General features: G+C 37.9%; 1 protein-coding gene across 1 annotated transcript in view; it reads right to left on the reverse strand.

The window, feature by feature from the left end:
- Positions 1 to 832: 832 nt before the first annotated feature.
- HAAO (3-hydroxyanthranilate 3,4-dioxygenase) overlaps positions 833 to 25,261 on the reverse strand; it is a 36,327-nt gene continuing 11,898 nt past the window's right edge. Inside the window, exons 3-10 of the mRNA XM_026072295.1 lie at positions 23,668 to 23,751; positions 21,852 to 21,958; positions 20,055 to 20,144; positions 19,207 to 19,250; positions 5,859 to 6,004; positions 4,643 to 4,711; positions 3,374 to 3,456; positions 833 to 1,926 (exon numbers count right to left, since the gene is read on the reverse strand). Coding sequence (XP_025928080.1) covers positions 1,848 to 1,926; positions 3,374 to 3,456; positions 4,643 to 4,711; positions 5,859 to 6,004; positions 19,207 to 19,250; positions 20,055 to 20,144; positions 21,852 to 21,958; positions 23,668 to 23,751 — 702 coding nt within the window. The 3' untranslated portion in view covers positions 833 to 1,847. The remainder of the gene's footprint in view (positions 1,927 to 3,373; positions 3,457 to 4,642; positions 4,712 to 5,858; positions 6,005 to 19,206; positions 19,251 to 20,054; positions 20,145 to 21,851; positions 21,959 to 23,667; positions 23,752 to 25,261) is intronic.

Raw genomic sequence — 25,261 nt, forward strand, 5'->3', positions numbered from 1 at the left:
TGAAATCAGCTACTTTTAAAGTTGGGAGATATTAGTAATCCATAGGTAAATTAATGTTTATTTTAAAAATTCCATGGCTCGCAGTGCTTCTGAATGTGTGAAGAGCTGTTGATTATTCCAGACATTGTTCTACATGTTCTTATATTTTATCTGCTTATTCAGTGTGAAATACAGAAACATTTCTGTGAGATGAAGTAAACCCAGAACTAGCATTCTAGCAGTTACTTCCTAACTGGTGGATTACAAATTTAACTTTTTCTTACCCTAGATCCCTTAGCCCTCATGTTCTCTCAGGGAGCAGGCATTTCCGTGGACACTTGGGCACACCAATATCATATAAATGATTCACTTGTGCAAGAGACCTTTTCATATGTACATCCATAATTCCCTAAGGACTGGGCTCAATTTTTCTAATTAGGTCCTCTGTTATTAGGGAGATGTAGTCCATCTGAGTTATTCTCACTAGAAGAATGAAAACTTGAATAAAACACATAGACATCTTAATTTAATAAGCTTTGTAGGTGATAGATGTATTTAAGAAAAAACTTTAAAATTTACATTATAATTACAAGAAATCAAGTAACAGAACTATTTGCTTTTTTAAACATGTAATTGGTAACACTTGGAAATATTTAAGCAACCTGTTAAGCAATGGTAAAAACTTATGAAGGACAATATGTAAAAACCCTGAAGAGTTCCTGGAAGAAAAGCAGGAAAAGCTAATTATACACCCTGCTTTCACATTACATTCACACATTGAAGTGCAATGAAGAAACCTCATCCATTTCTTCAGAAAGAAGCAACAGTTAGTAGAAACTGATTATTTTACATCTTTCTCTCTTGTCCCACAATACACTTTTTAGGCTACTTTGAAATGAAATTTCTGCAGCTAGAAAACCATGACCAGAATGCTTGTGTTAGTCATAATACATTAGGTTAGGATAGTGTACCACACAGATGACATTCAGTGTGGTATGTGTGGTATGTTATTGATAACTGTCACTGACATTGCACTGCCAGATTTGGTAAACTGGTACCAAGGTACCTGGAGTAAGTACAGGGATGATCTAAGTAATGCTCGCTGCTGTTCTGGCAGCTACATCTTGCCCCTTCACTAACACACCTTTTATTTCCTTTTTTTTTTTTTTTTTTTCCTCCTCTCCCCCACAAAGGGTTTAGATCCTCAAGCAGTGCTTGCAGCAGGTGAAAAAAAAAATTTTTTTTTTTTTGAAAGGACCTTTTATCCAGATCCCAGAAGTTCTGGAATCTACTGCAATTAAAAGCCCCCCAGCCATGGGCTGGGTAACTAATGTTATGCTCAATTTACTATACATGACAAAACTGAGACAAAGAAGTGAAGATCAGGTTACAAAAGGCACCAGGGATACAAGGTGACTAGAATCCAGGGTTCCTTATCTTAAGTCTTGTGACGTAGCTAAAATATAATCTAGGAAAACAATATTACTCCTAACTCCTTTTCCTCATCTTGCAGCAGAGGCTTGCATTTGAAAAAACCCTTTAATTTATTCTAGATAGGATCATGTATATTACTCTGTGTATGTGTGTGTGTGTATATATATACACACAAACTCCTGTTACTTGGATCCATTGTTCATTTGTTTTTGGATAACTATTGTTTTGTTTTTAACAAAATAACTAGTTGTAGATTTTGCTGAAGATTAAACTACTTTTTTTCTTAAGTTTTAATTGGGCACAATGCTTGATTCCACTTAATTCTAGTGTAATCATTTTATTAGACTGTTCAAATTCCATGCAGTCTGACTGATCATTAAGATGAGCCAAATAGCCTAGAATTTCTTTATCACCAAACTCAACTGGCACAACAGCTAGGTATAAGGTTGCTTGCGTTTTGGATCCTGAGCAACGTAAAGAGCCACACAACCTTCTGCTCTCTTCCAGTAGTACCTAGAAAAATGAAAAAACAGATGACCTAATGTGTTTTTTTTATATATTAAAAAAAGCACAAAACAACAATAAAAATATTTATGCTGCTGGAAATGCAGTAGAATACAATGAGGTTCAGTCCTGATTATTTTATTCTCTTTCCATACTGGTATATCCTGCGAGATTTCAGGGAATTACCCTCCACCATCGCTAACATAATTCAAATATGAAACACAGGGGAAGAACATACCTCTATTTATGGGTGAACCCAGGGGAAAGGTTTATATTCTGATCTCAGTCACAGAAAGAGCAAAGCAAAATCATCTCAGTGAGTACAGATATCATTTCTGATGTGAATGTTTAAGAATTCAAGAGTATTTTTGCCTTGTGGCCATCACTTTTATATTAGCTGTTTTTATGCCAATTGCAGAGGTGGCCAGAGATCAATATCAGCATACCACAGTGACACATACAGTAAGAGTGTGCCTGCTGTACAGATCTTATAATCAAAGGTCTTCTCCGGTCTTATAATGCACATGCATTATACCATGATTTTGAAAATATGGTTTCACTGATTGGACTGCAGGACTGGGAATTAATTTAAGTGTTTTTACAGAAGGGGTGGGAAGTAACGGTAGAGGGAGGAGGTGGCTACATCTTGGAATCGCAGTTACAGAGAACAGTTCTGTGCACAGTTGGATGGTTTCATCTCTTCCAGCATTTTTTTTTAAGTGCCAGAAGATATACAGAAGGTGCAAATATCAGAACTACTACTTATTAGATTTTAATTACTAATATCCTGCTAATTATACTAATTTCCTGTAGGAAAGGCTGTCATTTCTATCATTTGATTATAAATCTGCTGCTTTGCATTACCAGTGAGTGTATATCATCCTTCATCTTTTTCATGGTGGGCACTTTATCAACCCATGCTGCTTTTCACAAGAGTTGGCAAATACTTTCCCATTACATTCTCTCTGGAAACTATTTTCACCAGTTTTTCCTTCACATATATCTTGTGTGTTGTGATTATGATACAGCCCTATGCAGTCTACTTCAGGGAGAGAGTTGTGGGCTTGGTCTAGTACCCAAATACCTAATGTATCTATATGTTAAGCCCAGTATCAAGCTTAGAGGATCTTCTGTGACTGCTGATTGGCGTATTATCCCCATCTACCTTTATGTAGGGCCTTCCTTATTCTGCTTTTTCATGGTAGTTTTTATCATTTATTTGTTACCTTTTCGCAGCTTTATCATAGGAGGTGAGTTAGAATGAATGCCTGGCTTTATTTCCTCCTCAACACGCTTCTGCCTTGAGGAATAATACAGCCTATTGCAAATCCTGCATTCACAGAGCCTATGTGTTTCTGCACCAGTGGATGTCCAGCCTGGTACGGCTGAATACACAGAATTTATGTTGTCAGGAGCTGGGAAATCATGCACTGAACCACTGCTCATCTCTACTCACATAGACTGGGCACGGACAAGCAGGCTGTCACCAGCAGCTAGAGTCAGGGTTTTACCATCCATGGTAATGGTAGATGTGCCCTCCTGAAGGGAAAGAACAGAGCCAGCTTTTAATTTTCCAGGTACTGTCACCAGTGAAAGAAAATGCTGCCATTAAGTACGGAAAACTTTCCCACTGAAAGAGTACTTCAAACCTGTTCTGTTTTATGGGGCCTAGCAAAAACTTCAGCAGATATTCCCTGTCTGACAATATTAGCATCAATAAAAACACTCTTCATGGTTCATTGTTCCCCATGATATCGCAGCAACCCATTGCCTGGCTCCTTGGGGATATGCTGCTAACAATCTAACCTAGCAGCCTGCAAATTGGTATGCCTCTCTGGAAGTCACAGGACTAACCTCCTGGAGTATTTCAAGTTCCTCTTTTACTTTTCTGATTCCTAATACCTTTCTAAGTCTTCAAAATCAGTTCACAAGTCAGCAGGGAGCTGACAGAAATTGCTAATAGGAGTCCATCTACATTGCAATGGACTCCTCATTATCTTGCCAAGCAGCGGAGCCAGATTCTTGCCAGCAAGAACAAGGTCTTGCTTCCAGAGGCTGCTGTAAACTGCAGCACAAACAAGTGTCCTTCAAAATGATGTCTTTAATTACTATTTGATTAGTATTAGTGCCTGTGAATCTGAACAGAACAGGAACTGATAGAAATATTAGGCTTAAGCTAGCCTGACTTGTGTAACTGGAAACTAGCTTTCCTCTGTTTGTTTTCCCTCAGGCTGCAAATCTGTTTCCTACAAGGTAGTTGAATGAAGGGCATCTGGATCACCTTCTGCTGTGCTTTTGTATAAACAAGCTCTCAGTTAGATTTTATTAGCTTGGTCTACAGCTTATCTGTTTCCAGTAGAACTGCAGTATGAGGGCAAATGCTTCAAGGAAGAGGTAATAGATAACAGTTTTTATCACTCACAAGAATTTTGTATTTAAAAGATATATGCCAGTAGGAATCAAAACCCTCACCACAACCTGATGGAGGATGGCAGTGGCTGTTTGGAACATACAAGATGATTGAAAAAGAGGGACCATTTTTAAAGCAGCAATAGTTTACAGCTATTTCTAGCAATACTTTGCTGATGAATGGTGGTGTCTGCTGCTGATGTCTTCTGTGAGAAGGAAGTTAATCATTTTAGGTTTTGTTGCCTGTGCTAGGAAGCTTTACTACTGTTCGGTCTACTCTGAATGTCATGGTTAACAGGTGTGAATTGTCACATACCAGCTGCCATATCCAGATATCTGAACTCTTTTTGCTTTTTTCACTCACTCCTGGTCCGTAAGCTATAGCCTAAAAAAAAAGGAACAGGGAAGAAAAGTAATGGATTCATCCCAGTAGCTGAAGCGTACGTGTTCATCTTCCTACAGCATCTAAAACTTTCTATTTTTAGAGGAAAATGTTCATAGAATATGACGTTATTTTTACAGACATTAAAATTCACATTATGTTTGCTATTCTCTTATTGATTCCTGCTGATAAAAAGGGAACTGATCACACCTGCCACTCCTTATGCTCCTCTGCATCCTCACTTATCTATTCCTACTGCCTCCTCCCACTCTCAGCTTCACATCTATATCCTTGCTGGCTTCTGTTCTTAGAACAGGCACTTCCTCCTCATGAACTCTGGGCCCTGTCAGGAGCCTGCTGAAGCCAGAAAGATGTTTCCATTAACATTAGAAGAGCTGCAGATCAGACTTACTTTTCCCATTATTATCTGTCCCTTCTGCATTGATCTTCCTGACTGCAAAGCCAGACCCTTTGTTACTTTCCTGTCAAATGTGTTGGATTGATCAGAGTGTGACTCTAAGCAACCCAAGGAAAGGAACATGTTTCATAAACTATTGTGCATACGGAACAGATATCAAAAGGTGACAACTTCCCTTACACTCAAACTAGGCTGTGCTTGACTAGACTGAGGAGTGCAATGCTCCAACACAGCCCAGGATGCCTGGTGCTGACCACTTCCCTTTGTTTCCCTTTTTCTATAGGTTAACAGAAATAACTGTATATTTACATGTCCATATTAGACTTGGCACCAAGAATGCTGTTCAAGCACGAAGGGGAGTCAAGCATGCCAACATGATGTAAATATTACTCACAAGTATTTCTAATTCAGGAAATATGGGGGGGGGGGGAGAGCAAAGATGCCTATTTAAATCCTAAAGAAAATAAATGGAAATAAGGTTCAGGCTGATTCCTTAAACTGACATATCTGAGATAGGAGCTTCCTTGCTGTAAGCTAGTCAAATCAGTGGATGGAGAGGGGCACTTCTGAAAGGCAGGTCAGGCAATGACTGAATTGTTCTGTAGGGATGGATGGTTTTCTCTGCTGACTACCTAGAGGTTCTAGGCCTGGATTCACTCAGCCTAAACATTAGGCACCTGACATCTGTACCTTTTAAAAAATTCGCTCTCAGAGAAATTAAAAATTTCCTACCTCTGTTTCAAAGGTGTCTCCAAACATACTTAAGGATTGCTTCTGCTTTATTTCTCCACGATGAACATTTAACCAGCTTTGGAAGGAAAATGGCTCYATAACAGAAGTGGAATTTAGTGGGAAAGGTGTTTCTTTCAGCAGTTCATCTATAAACAAAGCAGAGAAACAGTGAAACTTGCTTCCCTCGGCCTTTCCTAACCTTTTATTGCTGAATACTGTTTGAAGGGTTCAATTTACAGATATCATCTAGTTAAAAGTCAATGACCATGGCATTATTTGCTATTATAGCTGTAAGAATCTAGTACTTGAGGTTATAAGATGCATGTTGTGTGTGTTTGTCTTGATAAGGTTGCTTCTCTGAAGCTGTTCTCAGAACTGTTGTGCATCCGTGTTTGTTACAAATGTGTAAAACAGTATGCAATAGGCAGTAGTTTCTGCTGGCATATTCTTCATCTTCTTTTACACCAGCTTGTGCGCTGGTGGAATCACATCCGTCGTCTCTGTGTCTTTGCTGAGTCACCCTGACATATCCCCATATAAATGAAATTAGGTCCACAGAACCAGATTACTCTAGATCTTTCATGTATTCAGTACTGGCTTAGGTTTTTCTTCTCCCCCAGATATTTTCAAAGTATTCTAAAGGCTTCATTGACCACAGTGAAACAAATTGGTTATCACAACCTTAAATTTAATAAGAGGCCTTTTTTGTGGTGTTCCTGAAGTAGTAGCTGGATTTAATTTCCAATAATTCTCCTTCATAACTGATTTTCTTTAAAATAGCTGGAGGGCTGAATGCAGTTTCAGTGTAGCTAGCGAAATTCAAGATTTGTGCCCTGCATTGCTGCTATATGAAATAAACTTCTGTCATTCACCAGCCCACAGCAAAGTGCAGAGGCAACACAATCACCTTGGTGGTCCTAGGTAGTTTGTTCTGAGGAGCCATGGGGGAATGCCCCTGGAGTAATTTCAAATAATAATGCCAATTAGATGCAGAAAAAGTCACTAGATGCCTGTCTCCCAAAGGCATTGAGGCAATAAACTTGCAACCAAGTCTTAGTCTCAGTAATAGAGCAAGTTTTATTAAAGTACCAGTGCATTCATTATGTGATTTTCTTTCTTTTTTTTTCTTCTTTTTTTTTTTTTCCTTTTTCCCCCTGAAGCTCTATTTCACTGCTCTGCAGTGTTTTAAATATAGCACTTCATGATTTTTCATGGAAGACTATTTTGTATGTGGTCTTTGAACAGTGTGTGAGGAAGGTCACTGCATGCAAGGCACTGATCGCGCCAGCATCAGCATATAGAATAAGTTTGTGCTGTTTAATGGATCAGTGCACCAATTATCTGTTTTCCTTTCCAGTAGATCTGAATGAGATGCTAAACACTTCAGTTGTAGAAACATGTTTTGTCATTCATATTTCTTCATTATATTAAATTAGATGGAAGAAATCAACAGGTTACAGCAAACTGTTTATCTCGGCATTGCCTCATTCATGAATGGCACATTTTGTATTAGTAATCTTCAGCAAAAGGAATCTCTTTGTTTGAAAGCTTTTTTCCATTGAGTTCTTTGAAAAAGGCATACTATTCTGATATTATTTAACTCAAATATTCAACACATTTTTATTAAACAGCAAAGACCTTCTTAGAAATTAAGGAGCACCAGAAAGAAAGAGAAAATCTTTACATTAGATTTATTCTAATCTGGACCTGGAAGCATTAACAAAACCTAACCTGAGCACTGTGTTTTATTGTTTGATAACACTAAAAAACACTTTTAAGGTTGTTGGTTAGAGTGGTTTATTTTCACACTGCAGTATGTCCGAATTTCTTTTATTTTAACTTTCACAGGTTCATCAAATCTGCTTTGGAGATAATTAGAAATATTTGTACATTTTTTCCTTAAATTATGGTTATACTCAAATATAACTGTATTGAAAAGGTTTTTTTTTTTTGGCTAGGAACAGATATTAAATAAAGATCTAAAATATTATTATGATACATATTCACCCACAGCAGAAGAAAGGAAAAAATGAAGACATTGTACCAGAAGGTACTCAGTGCAATTAGTACTCCAGTTGATTTTTAAATGCTTTGTTTCGTTAATAGTAAAAATCTCTACCTTCTGAAGCAATATGAAGATAGCAGAGCTTACTCTGTTATCAGAATAAAACAGGTCATTCTTGAATTTAGAAAGGCCTTTTGGAATACAAGAAAATTACACATTAATATGGCTTTCAACTAAAATACATGTTGTCTCAGCTGAGATTGTAAAAATATATAGCACTCTGTAGGGTAAGAGATAAATATTGAGATGCAATGGGTATCCTGCCTATATCTTGTTAAGGGCATGCATCTTCTCCACAGGCTAAGAATTCAGCATCAGGCTAAGAAATAAGTTCTGGCCCCATATGCTGGAGAACAGCTAGCAACAACTTGAATCTCCAGGGTGGGAATTGTGATGTTTTAGGCAGGCAGAACTATGAGTTCTCCACAGGAGTTAAAGGAATTCAAAGCAGAAAAAGCCAAAACACTTGTCTGTGCTCTGAACAAGAAGCAACACAAAACTAACAATGGAAAGGAACTATAAACTTCTTAGTCTGTATCTTAACGTCTGTCGTTTATTCCTAGTAAGTTTGTTGGTTTTTTTTTTAACTAGTTTTCTTCATTCTGGTGTTCTCTGACTCCAGCCATCCTGATCAAAGACATGTCCCATTGCACAGGACCGCTGTAAACAGCCAGCTACACACACTTAGGGCCAATGCAAAGTATAATGCATCCTACACTTACTATGGAGCACGCGCTTCTTTTGCCTGTGATGTACAGGCACATTCCAAGAGTTTCATTTACTTACAAGTAAAGATGGACAATTGCTTTATCCAGGTTGTAACTTCTTTGGGGCAACACCTGTCTTGTTACACTTGTGTCTAGTCAGTGGGCCCTGGTCTGTGATGGGGTTTTAGCTTATTAGAATTCTAATATTAATAGTGCTACTTGCCCAGTGATACGCTAATGACCTCTGAAAACTAGGTCTAGAAAAAATTAACCTTTAGTGAGGTCAAGTATTTTGATTCTGTTATTGCAGAACCTGTTATTGCAGAACAAATAAGAAAGCATGGTGATGATGAAGTACAGCATGGTATGTCTGACACTGTTAATGGCTTACTTGACTGAGTCCTCCTTTAACACTGATACTTATCCCTTGCATGATGCTGGAAGTTGTAGGCATCCAAGTACTTGTGAAATTGAGCTGATGAACTAGAATGAGGGAGAACCAATACTTTGCACTCTGACACATACCAGAGTTGCAAGCTTGGTGCTTCCAAAAGAACTGAGTATTTCTTATCAGCCTAATGGCTTATATTTAGCTATTGCTGCATATATCTATGCTTGGCCTGTACGTTAGCTTTTAATAATGTCTCAGGAGGTGTGAGCAGGTGTGTTTCTGGAGTTCTTGTGTTCTAGCAATACTGTGAGACAATGAGAAAATACATGTGTAATACTGGTAAAGGTAAAAATATGCTAGCAAAATGTAAGACGATAGCAATTCTAAGCTAGTCAGCTAAAAGCTTGATATATTTATGTCCAAGTGATATATCATTAGGTGGAACATCAAATCTAATATTTTCTTACATGTTGTTCTGTTCAGGAGATCCATTTAAAGAGTTCGATAGTTAGGTCCATTTTTGTAGTTCATTACTATTAAATATTCGTACCATAGCAATGTGTTCTTTATAGTTTTTATAACTTTTTATCTTTAAATAAGAATGTGATGATATCATGTTAAGCTGAAAAATACATCATGTTTACTGAATGAATTTATAAATATTTTAAAAAAGGAAATTACACTTTTTGGAGGAAGTCAATTTCAGTTAAACAGTAGAGACGATGCTGAGATTCAGAATATGAAGTTGTGCAAAAATGGGTAGGAGGGAGCAGCTTGCAAAAAAACAGCCAGGGAACATCCAGGCAGATCCAGTCTCAGGCTTCCCAATGCATGTGTACAGCCTGCATAGAGACAATGTAGGGGAGAGCTGGCGACTTGCTGGGCTTGCCATATTTCTGATAGCAATAAAGTGGATGGTTAAAAGAGGATGGCCACTAGCCTACCAGGTGTATGTGGGTGTATTTGCTCACCCCCAAGCCACGTGCTTCGTGGAAGCTCCCCCTTCCTGACCCCCTCGTGTCCCTAACCCTTCTTGTCTAAGAACTCAGGTCCTCCCATCCTTTTCCCAATGCATTTCTTGAGCCCGGCTATCCCCAAACTCTTCCAATATCTATCTCTGTATCCCAGAGCAACTCCCTTCTCTCCAATCTTCCCCTTTTTTCCTTTCTTCCATCAGTCTTCCCCTTTGTCTCCCAAATCCCTTCTTGCTCCAAGCTGCTCCCAACTCTCAGCTTTCCCTGCCTTCCTACCTTTTCCTTAGGCCCCTCATACCTGCTACCGAGATCCTTCTGCTCTTCCCTCTTACATGCTGCTATTGCTGCCCATTGCCCCCTGGTTGCTTCACTGGCCACTAGTATGCACCATTTTCCTCCCCCTGCAGCTAGATGAGCCTACGTTCTTGCATGGTTTTTTCACACAGCCTGAGTCCAGGCACTTACTTTTTGCAGGGATTTAATTAAACAGGCTATGCTTAACACATCTGCTTAGACTAAAACCTGCTGGGAGCAAAACTGTCCTCTGAAAACTGGGACTTGTTCTGACCCTGCAGATAGTTGCAGCAGGAGTGAATATAGCAACCCAGGAAGGGAATTAGCAGGAATTACGGACCTCACCCTTCCAGCATTCCTGCCGACACTGGGTACTGTGCGTTGCCTCTGGAAGCTCTTGTTGCTCCCGCCTACCTTCTTGCCTTCTCTGCTACAGAAAGGGATTACACACTGCTGCTCTTTCTCTGCATCTCCCTTCCCCCCTCCACCTTTCCTTTAAAGATGATGTTCCTTGAATTCTTGCTGCAGCCCTGGCAGTTTGGTGCTTCCTTAATTTGTACAACAACATGTGTGAACCATTACAGCATGTTTAACAATAAACAGTATACACTATGCACTAGCACTGGTAACATACTATACACTTGCTACTTGCTCGTAGCATTGCTCTGCCTATTGAATAGGAGAGCTTAGTCTCTGGTTGGAAAAAAAGTACAAAGTCATATTTAAAATTCTAGATTCTAAGTTGCCAAGAGGCAAAGAGTTGCCCCTGGAAATGTTTGTTTCACATGTTACAGAAGTACAGTCACATTTACAAAAATTACTAATGACCCTGGTGCCCAGTTTTTTGAGTGCATATGCAGCAGAATCCACCGTTTTGAAACCTGTAGGTTGAAACTATGAAAGCCGGGAGTTTTATGTGTTCCCATCCAAAACCACGAAGTAATCTAGATTTTTTTCTAAGGAATTATGGGTGGCTCAGGCTTGACTGAAGTCAATAAAGTTTAAATAAGTAAAATCCTGTTTATTAAAATCTGAAGTCAGGAAAAAAGTCACCCGGTTATAGAGATGATTGCAGAAACCTTGTCCAGCTCTGCAGGCAGATCACTCCCTCCAGACCAGCCACCTTAAGGCTGTCAAGGGGAGCTGCATTTTGACTGTACACTCCACTGGTTCTAAAAGTAAGATTTTCACACTTACTCTTGAACTCTTAATATTCAGCAGCATGCTCTGAAATATGTTGTTGTAGCCATGATGGTCTAAAAACAGATGCAAAAGAACAGTTTGAAAGGAGAGGGTCTTTGGTCTAATAAATATTGTTAGCTCTCTTGCAAGTCTTGTTTCCCTGAGATTTGTTATGAAGGAAAGCAGCAGTAGAAGGAAAGCAGCAGTAAAGCACATAAAATACAACACATTGAAATAGTGCCAACTATGAAACTGATTACATGTTGGCTTTATGAAAAATACTATTTTCAGTGGCATGCCATCCTTCACTTCTAGGCAGCACAGTCCAGATGGATTTTTTTTTTTTTTGAATCTTTAAATCACCTTATATGCCCTTTTCATTACAAAAGCCCCTCCAACCTAAGCCACAGTACTGCCTCAGTCTGTCCCTGCACACTGTGGCTTCATCTCTAAGCCAGGACTTGAGCATATCTCTTATGAATACTGTCTCTCTGTAAAAGAGGAAGACATCCTTATCTGAACTGGAGCACTTAAACCTTGTTTTGTGCTTATCCTTTCACTGAGCATAAAATGGTCCAAACTAGGGGTAAGGAGCTCACATTATTTTAGAACTGTATATCCATTTCTTTTTATCCACTTTATAATCATCCCTTCCACCTCTTAAAGGATACTATATCATGATGAATAGTTCTGATATACCAGTTTTGCACAGTTTCAGGTTTAATTGCCAATTCTAGCAATAATATATACCCTGGGATGTTTTTCCCAGAGGTGCCTGCCTAATACTTATGAAAAGCCCAGCTTCATTCTCAACATTAGCAGAAATGTCAATGAGACTAGTAGGAGTTTAATACGTCCACAAATCAAGCCGGTTAAAAGATACTTACCTGTGGACTGAGGGACAAAATTTCAGGCACTTTGGAAAAAAAGAAAAGTTAGCCTCATTCCATACAAAGGCACTGAAAATGACTGATTACTTTGGGGAGAGTTGGTCCATTTCACTGTTGCTGAGTATAGATGCTGAAAATGTAGCGCTCTCTTGGTGTAATTATACCTTTCCCTGTATAACTGTATTTGTTTTTGTAGCATGCCCTGAGAACTGGTATAACTGTTAATTTATGAATTGTCCCTGTAATTATTTTTTTGCACATTTTTCTTTGTGTCGTTAAATCTATGGTGGAAACTAAACATTTTTTTCCTGATTGAAACAAAGAAGTTTGATGCAGAAAGCTTTGAAAAATATTTTTGTAATAAAAAAATACAGCTTCTCCAAAAGGAGACATAACCATCCAGAAGAAAGGGAATACATTAGAACAGCCAAATTGCAACTTTTTTTTAAAGGCTCTTTATGGTAATAGCTAGGTCATTGTAATTAAGAATGCTAAATTGCATCAAGGGAAATACTGACTAGTGATCAGAGCACAATCCTAAAATCAGGACCCCTAGCTTCTGTTTCTGAATCTTTTTATGACTGTGAGAAATTCATTAATTGTCTTTGTGTCCACCTTCTCCTCCCATGAAAGAGGAATAGGATACTTCATTATAACTAGTGCTGTGAGACCTCACTGTGTTTGTGAGGCCCAGTAAGGCTTTGTACAGCATATGTATGAGCTCTTACTATTAAATAGCCTTAGAAACACTAGTGAAAATGTCAGACTGACTCCATTAGTGAGCTGTCTGTTTCAGATGTTGCTGTCTGGGGAACATTTGAGAAGAGCATAAGGAAAAAAGAAACTACCTTATTAGAGAAGACATACATACTGAGAAACTGCTCTGAGCTTTACAGCTTTTAAAAATATTATTATTATTTTTTTAATAAAGTCTTAACAGAAAAGGAAAATAATTTTATATGGCATTTTTTCCAGTTTCCCTGACAGGTTTATTATATACATTATGAACTAAAGGTCAGTAGTGGCTTCGTTCCCATGGTGAAGAGCTCTCAGCTCATGGAGAGCTCTCGGCGATTACAGTTTGTGTTCTGCCTCTTTGAGGATGCTCAACTGAGAATATTGCAAGAGAAGCATTTTTCTATCTTGGGATGGTTTTGTTTGTTTAGTGACTGTAGCTGTCATTAATGTTCTGTGCTCCAGGTACCTAATGAACTTCTCGAGGAGTTATTGGCTCCAGGGAACAGAGTGTCATCAGTCCTGACTTTTGGATGATACATTTAGGTTTGGGACTGAGAGATTCAGTAGAAGTTTTCACATGGAAAATTATATTAGCCAATGTACTCCAGAGGTTGTAGTTCCTCTTTATTTATGTATTTAATATTATTAATTTAGGTAGGGGGTGGCCTACCTGGTTTGTCTGAGCTCTTCACCTCCAGCACTAGCTGGGTATATCCAGTGGGAACCTTTGTGGTGGGGACAGTTAAGTGTGAAGGGAGGGGTGATGGATGAAGTCAGTGAGAAGGTTGCATGGGTGTTTAGGATTGTAGGTGTGTATTAGATTAATCGATTCCTATCTTCCACCTCTGTAGCCTTTGCAGTTCAGGTGAGCTTCAGGAGAGATATGAATGTGACTTGGAAATTGGCTGGCTTACTGGACTTAGGTAGGACAGGAGAGAAAGGCTGATGGGAGAAAAAGATGAACAGCATATTGATATGGGCATCTTTGCCAGAATAGAGAGAGTAAGGAAGATATGAAAAGGGAATTGATTCAAGTTGTGGGTAAAAGTTAAAAAGCAGTCTCTAAAAGAACTGTGTAATTATTGTGCATCCAGACAATTTACAAATTCTTGACTATTTGTGTCGGCTTAACCAGGTCAGAGTGAATGCTCTTTTGTCCTGGAAAATTTGCAAAATTCCTGGTGGCTGTTTGCAAAATAAGTTCCCAACAGAAACACTTTATATCTAAAGGCTCATATGCTGTTTCTTTTAATACATAGACTCAAAGCAAAAAGAAGTAATAAATTATAGAAAAGAATGAGCGACTAGATAGGTATGTTGGAAGTCCTTAAAAGATGAGAGCAAAGGGAATCAAGTATTTAGTTTTCTAAATAGCTTCACAGCTAATGAACCTTATTTCCAAAATGATCATTTTTGTTTAAAAAGGATACTGATAGTATCCTTAGGTTTATTTTCAATGTTCCTACAACAGAAAAGTAAACATATATACCATGCCCTAGGCTGTATCATAGTCCTACTCCAAATGATTGAATAAAACACTTAATTTTTCATAGTCATTCAGATAGTTGATTGTTATTATTTTTTTTGGTATACTCTGAATAGCAAGCATAGAATTATGTGGTATTTTAACAGTACTAACCAGATACGAGGTCCAGACTGTAAATTGCCCTGGATACGCTAGAATTAATTGAAGTTTTGCAAATGAAGTCACTACAGGACTGGTGTTTGTATTAAATTTCTGTATGCCCATTAGTGATAAAGTTTTTATGGGAATTAAAATGTCATTAATGCTTAATATTAGTATATTATTACTTAATGATGATTAATTAGATTAATCAATTTGCTTAAAATGAAAGCTGACATCCTACTTTTCCTGTTAAAAAAGTCTTTGTGGTTTATTGAAATCTAAGAGATTTCCCTCATTCCCTTGTTCCCCAAACTGGAAACAAGTATCAAAATGCTCTCAAAGATCATTATAAGAAAAAAGTCTAACTTAGGAAAAGTCTTTTCCTACTTTTTTTTTTTCCTTCAAATTTTAAATAAAAGAAGCCTGAATTATTTCAGTGAGCACTGGCAGGATAAAGTTCTGAACTTTTGGATCCTTTTGTAAACAAGGTTCAGTCATCACTGCTTATTAGAACTGGGGTTTGTGTCTGTCTGAAGTGTATTTGAATGTCTCCCATCCTCTTAATTATAAAATGGAGATGAAATAGAAACCTTGAAAGAACCTTGCTACCAGTCTGATTCAACTGAAGTTGTTTTGATAGTTGTGATTCCTCATGTCAAAAACTGTGGAAAGCAAAACAACACCTCCCTCCTCCCCCCCTCCCCCCCAATCTTATGTTTTCCATGTTTAAAATATATTCAGTTCAGCCCTATTGATGAAGGAAGGGGGAGTTTTCTCAGCCCTTATTTCCACACACGGTAACAAGAGGCTAGCAATTTATTACAAAACAGTTCTAAGGAAGATGCCTTGCATAAAGTTTCCATGGAAAACCTGTTTCTGATTGTATTTCTGAGTGTACTTGAGATTCACTTTCCTTTAAAAAAAAACAAAAAACTTTTAATAGCTAGTGCTGCTTTTTCATATATTCTGAGTACGCTGCTTTCAGAGGTACTGCCCTAGCGTTGGCTGAGCCAAAAACTATAAATAAACCAAGAAAAAGTCTGGACTTAGTATAAAGGGGGGGGGGGAAGAGCTTGATTGATTCCATTTATAACTTTCCTGTATGAGTGAGCTGCAATCAAAGTTTTCTTTGAAGATGCTTATCTTCAGTTTTATTCCATTTCTCTCTAAAAAGAGGAGGGAATAGTTCAGGCTTAAGTAGAGATGAACCTGGCAGTGCTTTGCTTTAAAACTGATGGGATTATGGATTTACAGAATAGAAATAGTCTGAAATCCAGCCCTCTGCATAGGCCAGCTCAAATCTTAATGTTTCCCTCAAGACGCATTTGAATACAAGAAACTGGTGGTGGCTTGTTATACAAGTCCCGTGCTGGTTGTTGAACTCTACTTTTTAAGGAAAAAAAGAGAACTGCTAAGGGAATAAATCCAAGGTGTTATTTCTCTACCAATGGGATACGACTCGAGGAAGAACATGTTACTAGCTTACTCATATCTCGGTCAAACTTTGTTTGATTTTATACACAAGTTTCACTGACATTTAAAGGAGCTGTTAGCTAAAACTTCTGCAACTAAAAATTTGGGTTATTTTTCCTGTGTACAAAACACCACTGTGACTTTGAGCTTATTATTGTCCATGAGAAGTGAAAATTGGAAAAATGGAGCTGTTCCCCCATGCTGAAATCCTGCCACATAATTTTTTTTTTTTTTTTGATTGCCTTTTGCTTGTTGTAAGAGTTATGGCAAGAGTTAAGCCAAGAGCATTTCAAATATTTGTGGTGTAGTCTCAGAGGTTAATCCAAGGGGGAAGCCATTCAGGGAAAAAAGATGTAATGAGCTCTGAGCAAAATAAGTACATTTATGTGCCTTATTGTTTTTCTCTTGGAAAAAAAACCCTTCTTTCAGCTTTATTAAAGTCTCTCATGCCTAAAAAATAGAGCTTCTCTACTGGATTTATCAATAAGAATTTCTCCAAGTTCTCTGTAAAAAGTGTAAAGATGTATCATAATTTCTGATTGATTGTCAGGTCTTTTTTTTTTAGCTCTGTTCTTCTGCAAAAATATTGACAATATAAATCTTTGTTTTCCTCTTTTCTCTACACTGATGTAATTCATTTGTTATTGACATATAAACTCTCAGCTTAGACTGGTGAGGGACATTTATTGGAAATCGCTGCATTGAACAAGGATAATATGTATGAGAAAGGCTATTTTTTTTTATTACAGCAGGATCTAGAGGCCTCATCTGAAATTAGGTTTCCTGTGCTAGACACTGGAAAGACAGCAGCTGCCCTAAAGCAGTCCCCTCACCCCAACAGGACCCGAATGCCCCCCCCCCCAAAAAAAAACAGGTAAAAGACAGGTGAAAACAATTATCATTATTTGCTTATTGGGATAGTGAGGCACATCACACAGGTCACCTAGATCTGTGAGTGCTAATCTAGTGCTTTACCCACAATCATGATTATCCCAGGTGGGTGAGATGGTAGCCTTAACCTTTTGGAAGGCCAGAAAAACTCAAATTAGAATAAACATGTTTGGTGCATATAAACAGAAGTAAGATCTTGGGAAGGACAAGATTTTTCTTCCTGAGAAACAGCTTTTTTCTGATAAGTACGTTTGCTAGTCAGGCAAAAACACAATGCCAAAAGCTGGTTTAGCTACAAAATCTTTCAGACAGGCTTTCTTTCTGGCTTGCCATTTCCTAAGCGTAAAGGCTTGTAAATTTGTTATGCTATATACACAGGACTCTTCTGTGAACTCTTACTTCACTTTGAGGATTTAGTCAACTAGTTTGATGAAAGGTGCTGTTCACGCAGAAAAGCTTTCTCTGATTTGGATAAGAACTTTGTTCCAATAGCGATTGAGACTAGATAACTCTGCAGGCAGTGAAGTTTTCATGATGACTATCAATCTGAGAAATGGGATAAATGTTGAAATAATGTTTCATTAGGACTTTTATCTATACCAGTGTAATTTATAAAAATGATCCTATATAAGAAATTCTGAAATTATTATGGAGGTTGAGGATTACTGATCTCAAAAACTTCTTAGAGAAGGGAACTAAAATTTGTCTTTGGCTTGTGGCATAGAGCTTTGAAATTTAAATTATAAGTGTGATTGAAAGATGAAATTCAAATTTGTCCTACAGCTGTAATTGTAGTGTAGAGTATCAGGGCTGTGTTGTGTGCGCACCCAGTGTACTTAAGCCATTAATTTTCTGGCTGTTCCAGGAACTCCCCTGTTAGTCATCTGCATAGAGGAGAATATACTGATCTGAAACAGTAGACCCAGTGGAGACAATGTGATTGAACTTGTGGCCTTCACAACAAGGTATTTGACTAATTGGTGCAGGAACTCTCCGGGTGGGAATTTTGGAGATCCTGCAGGTAGCTCCTGCTGTGCCTACACCAGTTTGTACGTTTCCATGTGATGATTGAGAATCTGGCCATCCCAGAGACTCTCCAGGTGGTTCCAGCAGCAGAACTGACCACATTGTACTCAAATAAGACACTTACAAATACTCAGTAGAAACCATTCCTGCAAATGCAGAAATGGTCACATAGTATAGTCTTTTGTACATAGTTAAGCCAGTTGGGAGATATTCTGTATGTAATTAAAATTAATCAATAGCAGTGGATCATGCATATACTAAACAGTCACATAGGACCACAGGCCAACAGGATAACAAGATTTCAGTAGAAAAACAGTTTGGGGGAGTCTCACCCAATCTCACTGAAGGTACCGTTGCAAAGACCCTTGCAACAGAGACTTCTATTGCCATCTGGACAGTGATCATCCTGTTTGTGAGATTTGATTCCCCACATAAGCATCATCCTATGCAAAGATTCCAATAAATTAGCTTTTTTTAATAGTCACTTCTGCCCATGTTCTATGTCTCTGTCCAACGAACTCAAGAGTAGAGTTATAACTTGAGTATCTACTCCAGCGTGGAAATTGCAATCACTATCCACAAACAGTGGCAAAATAAAAATAGTGAAAGACAGCATGGAAGTTAAATGGATCAGGCCTCACATGAACCAAAGGCATGTGTCCTTACCAAGTATCCTTTCTTCCCAAGAGCAGATCACTTTGCACAGTTACAGGTAAAGGAGTATAAATAAGTATCTAGCGTGTAGAGTCAACTCACTAAAACCTCATTCTGCACAGTTGGAAATGGAATTTTATTTGTACAAAACTTGAATGGTATGGGAGGATAGAGATACTGAGATTTCACTCTGTACAGTTACCTTATAGCTCATTATGATGTCTTCACGTGAACAGCCCAGATGCTTTTAGTAATCATGTATATGGATTTTATTTGTGGTGGGGAAATGAAAGGAATTACTTCCCAAAGTAATTTTCATTTACATAATCAGAGAGGAAAAAAGCCCCAGAAACTTCAAGTCATTTTATGTGAACGTAATCATTGCTGTTCAATCAGATACAATAATTGTTCTAATTCTGAAATTAATTTACATTACCTGGATTTGGTTTTCCCGTTTGATATTGTCTTGAATTGAAAAACCTGAAATAATAAACATTAAGCACGGGTAAAAAGTCATGTTCATGTACTGTAAGTTAACAGAGATTAGGCAACAATGCTGGCCATTAAGTTTTGTGCTGAAAATGTATAGGCCATACCTTCAGCTACTATTGTGTGTGTTCAACAGGACTATACTAATTTTATTGACTGAGGGTTTGGTTAAAAGTCACTGCAAAATTCATGTCCCCATACAATTTCCTACTCTGATGTTATGCTGTTTGTGATTATTCTTTGCTTGTACAAGTTTGTTTGGACTATACTTCACCTTTAGCAACCACTTAAAGCAACAAATCAGCCAGATAATTGATGACATTTCCTGGAAGACAGCTGCTTTTCAAAATCTGTAGCAAATTTGCCACAGCCATGATTATCCATGAATAATATGGATTAAAAATAGTTAAGCAAGCAATGAGAGTCAAAAAAGCCAATGTAATGAAATCCAAAGAAGCCCTAACACAGTTTAGTGCTCTATCTAGTTAACTTGGCAACAAATTAGTGTTAAATTTTCACTTAATTCTTGTTGTTTTTAGCAGGAATGTACTCCTACTTGTTCATAAGGTGTGTTCCAAGTAGATATGGGGAACACTTGAATTTTTTTTTTTTTAATCTGATTTAATGAGTTTGAGGTATACAAGATACAATTAACAGTTTGTAGAGCATTAATTCACTTTTAACAAGTCAATGTAAAATACAGCAGAATAGAAAAGAAGTATAGAAGTCAGATTGATAGAGACCTATTAGATCATTTTAACAGTTCTTTTGGAATTTACAAATAAAAAAGCTTACTCTTGAATTATTGGCATAAGTTGAGTGCCAAGATCTTCACAGTGAAACCATTTTTCAAAGAGGACAGTAGTTGATTTTCCAACGTAGTATCTGAGAAATAAAAACATTAGTCAATCTTTTTATTAACTAACTGATCAGGGATTTTGAAGAAAATAGCTACTTGATGTGTATAAATGTGGAATTACTATGTTACTCTCAAGCCTGCTAGACTTTACTCTGAAGTATGGGGGTTTTTTTGGTTTTTTTTTTTGTTTGTTTGTTTGTTTTTTAGGGAGGCTGTCTATTCCCCTTATCAGCTGACCTGTGGGTGGGGTGCCTGGTAGTTTTGCTGAGCAACCATGAAAAAATTGCCAAATCCCTCTAGCAAACTTTTAGGATTTAATCTTAGAAACTGAACTGGGCCATAACCCTTTGGGACTACTAACTTGTCAACTTGCTTATTGCCCATTCATGATTTGATTGAATACACAGTGGCTTCTTTGTAAAAGTTTGGCTTCAGTTATGTAAGTTTAGGAAGTATTGTTTAGCTCGCTCCTCTGCAGAGGAATCTCTTGCTTCATTTTCATTATTTTATGTCTTAAGAAATAAATAAATTGCGTTGAGATCAGCAGATCAAGCCTGCTGTAATCCATGGAATAGCAAACGTAAAATTTACCTACAGATTCAGGAAAATATAACTTCATGGACAGGCAAGGAACTCATGTTCCAGTACATCACTCATACTGCAAGTGATTGCAGATGGGTCCTATGTCTCCTTTGGGTTAAAGTGATTGGATTTTGTGTTTCAAGAGGGAAACAAGGCTTATGATTATACTGTGCATGTGTGTGTATCTGTGTATTCATATCTGTCTTATGTATCCATATCAATATTGTCTAGAAACTTTTTATGAGCTCCCCAGTTCCTCAAGTTTTGCAAAAACAGTCTAGGCAGGTAGAAGAGTGACTGCTTCCAACATGGAACAGGCTGCAATGTGAGCACAAATTTTGAGCACCAGAGAATCTACAGAGAAGATAGGTGTCATAAATGTCTCAGCTGGGAAAAGGCTTTAGGAGGACTTTGCATCTTACTAGGCACTAAAGAATCCAATCACAAAACTAAAATCCAAACAGCTAGTTTTAAACTAGTCTGCCACAGGATTAAGTTTAGCTAGTATCATTTAGTGCATTTTTATGAACTATGTATGTTTTTACGTACAAAGCATGTAATTATAGAAACTCTTTGAAGCAGGCTCTTTATTTGTCACTTATACAATAATCAGCATTCTGGGGACTGATTTATGACTGATGCTTGTAGGCATGATAAATAATGGAATAGTAAAATGGTCTTTGCTGCAGCTGGCTGGGAGTGGGAAGTCTTATATGAGCAGAGATTCTGGCTGTAGATCCCCATCTCTTCCAGAAACACACAAAGAGCCAGTGTAGTCCCAAAAGTACAAAATGATTGTTCACTTCCAAAATTTCAGGTGTCTTTATTCATTATGTCAGTATGAAAACACAGGCACTAAAAACCTTGCAGTGCTTTATTTTCAGTTACTTCATTAGATATTTTCAATTAAGAGTGTGCTTTGTTAATACAATTAATTTTTCCACCTGAAACACATATGGTGGCTTTTAATTAGTTTACTATCTGTACAAGAGCATGACTATATCAGACTGCAAATCCCTAACCTACCTGGGATCCTTAAAAGCCATTCAGCATCTCTTTAACTCATACCTTTACGTTCACAAACTTCATGTGCAAGACAGAAGCTAAGAAATTATGAATCCTAATGGATTAGCCAACAATTTATTCTTCACCTGAGCCCATCAATTTCTGTCTTTAATCTTTCCCTCTCAATTACAAGACCCACAGTGTCTGCGTATCGCTGAGGAGAATGAGGTATCCTAGCAGGTAGGAGAAACATCTGTTCAGACAAAGAAATGAGAAAGAATCCGTGTTAGACGGTCATTGTTCATTGGGTTGTTCCTCTCCCCTTCCTCCCCCAAAAGTCCTCTGTACACTCTCCCACTTTTTCCCTCCTCCTTGTTAATGCTGTATTGCTCCTGCATTGCTCCTGCGCAGCTGCGCCCGTGTTGGTACCACCAGCCAAGCAGATGCTGTTTCTAGCTCTCAGGCCGATGCTGTGCGAATGCTAGCCACTGATTTAGCAATTGGTGTTGCCTTTGCAGCAGCGAGGGCTCTCCCCCTAGTTTCACCATCACTGCTAGACACAAGTAAAACCCAACCTGTTACCCTACCTGGAATCCAGAAATCTACTGGAATTTCTGAGTAACAGAAATAGAAATTAAGTTTGTTGCCAGCTCAAGATTTCTAAACTAATTGCCCGTGCATATCCCTTCAACACAGCAAGCACGGGATAATGAGGAATGTGATTCTCTCCAGAAATAATAAATGTGAGGGACTACTTACTAATGCAAGTGAGAGAAAGGGACTAAATGATGTTTGGTCAGGGGAAGACATCTACTACTGAAGTCTGAAAATCATTTTCTAACAGCTGTCTGACTATGTAGGAAGGTGGCAAGTCTGCACTGTTCGTGAGCACTACAGATTTCTTACCTGAGTTTGGGCAAGTCATTGCAGTTTTTCTGGCTGTAAGACAGCACTAATGATACTGCCTCACTACGACTATTGCCAGTCTTCTCACTAAGGACACTGCGTGTTCCCTTTCATTAATGTTTCTGGTACATGCCAAGATCTCATCTGGATGTACTTCTGAAGCATGAAGTGTATTACCAGAATTTCAATGTTTATTGGTTTGAAACCTTAGACTCGTTTCTTCATTGAAAAGGTCATATGCTTCTTTTAGTGACATCAAGCTATTCAGTCTAGTGTATGTCCTTCCTTTTAAAAGCTAGCCTCATTACAGCTGATACTTAATCCTTTCAAAGGCTGAATGCAGTTCAAGCTAGTGACAGTAATAGAGTGGTAGCACTAGCATGTCTAATACCTTGTAGTAATTTCTTGCACTCATATAAAACATCTAGCCAGACTCTTGTTAGTCGCATTGAAAGGTATGTTTTAGGAAGTCTTCCACTATAAGAAAAACTATTTAAATATTAGATTGAATATAGCTGGATACATTTTTTGCCTAAATTGCTGTTTTAAAAATGTTCTTGTGTTGTGAAGGCTAGCTGTGAGGACAAAACAAGACGGTTGAAATAGCTCAAAAATCTTTAAATTTTTTTAAGTTCTGAGCAGTTTATCTAATGGAGTGTGTGTGTGTGTGGGGGGGAGTATTTACCTGACAGAATATATTTTTTAAAAAAAAAAGGCTGATTTGCTTGAAGTCATGTTGCAGATTCTGTGCCATGGTGGAGAACAAGAACTCCTTCCAGTATGTTTCTGACTCTCCATTTTTTTGTAAGGTGGCATCAGAAGTTGGGATGCCCATTCAGGTATTTCTGCCTATCACTGAAATGTTGAACAGACAGGGTGTATTGTAGTTTGCTCTTAGTGACATGGAATTTGCTATACTGAATTGAAGACTTTATTCTTTTTTATCTCGATGCCATCCCTCACACAGCAGTGATGAAACTGATTTTGAAATAATTCACAGAAGGCTCATTTAACATACCTATGTACAACAGTAACAGAAAAACAACCCTGTTTTACCTCCCCTTCTCGGATGACAATGTCTCTGCGATTCCCGTTTTCAATGATCTTCAAGCACATATCTCCTTTCACTTGGTAAAATAACTGAAGGAACAGAAAAAGTGACATTAAAGCAACTGCTCCGAAACAGTCTATACAGCTTATATTTCCACTTCATATTCTGTATACGATATTCACAAAGACATTTAATCTGTGATTGTCAATATTTACACAGATTTTTTTCTAACAACCTCAGTTGCTTTCGAAAATACTACTAATTACGTATTACCTCCATTATTTCCATACGTTTGAAAATCTATCCTGCAGGTCCCCACCTGCGTAAAGAACTCTTCCGTGAACCCAGGGGAATTCCATTCTACTGTCTTCATTCCTGGGGATTACTCTCTGTAGGACTGGGACTTTACAGCTGAGACATTCATTTATTGCACTGTACTTGAAATTTCATTTCTGTCATTTTTCAGTTCAGTTGTAGCAGGGCCTTCACTGTTACATTCAGTGAAATTAAATGTCAGTTTTCCAGCTAAGCTCCAAATATGTCCAGGTTTTTTGGGTGAGTGTTTTCATTTTTAATGCATCTTTCCCATGTGGGAATTATTGTCCATTTAGAAGCTGGTCTGCTTTATTTCTGTGGATATTTTTGAAGCCCTGCAGCAGCTGCTCCTCTTCCTACTGTGTATGTAACAGGATTATGGCCTAAGTTTACATAAGGACAGAACCACTGAACCCATTATTCTTTCTTCAGTGACCTTTTCACAGTCCTGTTATTCCCAGAGTATATAATCCCAGAGAAGCTTTGTGGAGGCCCTCAGGTGTTCAGACCTAGCCTCCTGTTTCATTGCAGAACGGTGCTATTATCTGCAAGCAGGTCCCTTTTTGACCTGGAATAATGAGCACAATTTTTCTCGTTCAATATAAAACAGAGCAATAATACTTTAAAAAGTCAAATGTATTTTTCCTGTTCTGCCACTCTCTGCCAAGCTTCTGTATGTTTTCTGTGTCCTGTTTGCCATATCTAGAAACCAAACAGATTAATTCATGTAATTGTTAATGCAGCTGAAATTGTGTAAGGCCTGACTAAAAATTAGAACTATAATGAAAATTATTTTATTTATAGTCGTTCACCACAGTTTTAGCAAACTGGAAATAAAGCAGTGAACAAATATAAGGAGGGGAAGGAAAACACTGCCAAATTTATACAAATCCTGAAACAAACTTTTTCCAACATTAAGAAAGCTTAATCATTTTTGAAATCAGAGTTATTTGCAAAGCAATTTGGAAATATTGATTGATACATACCTCTGAGAACTCAAGGAACACCTTTATGAGCACAAGAATAAATATACTGCCAGAGGAATGGAACAGTTGAGAGAACTGCAGATGATGTACTGCGAAAGAGCTCATGCTGAGACCCCTTACATGAGCGAAGAGGTTCATCTTGTGTCAGGGACATCACCGTGGATAAATATAACTCTTGTCCAGATGGCCACAGTGTCAGGCTATTTATTCTTCTTGCACTTCATTTTCGCGTGTTCTTTTCCTGTCACTTTCCTTGGTGCTACTGAATGAATGACTGTATAAAATGCTATAGTAGCCC

This window comes from Apteryx rowi, unplaced genomic scaffold (genome assembly GCF_003343035.1).
Source record: "Apteryx rowi isolate R43461 unplaced genomic scaffold, aptRow1 scaffold_34, whole genome shotgun sequence".
Lineage (NCBI taxonomy): Eukaryota > Metazoa > Chordata > Aves > Apterygiformes > Apterygidae > Apteryx > Apteryx rowi.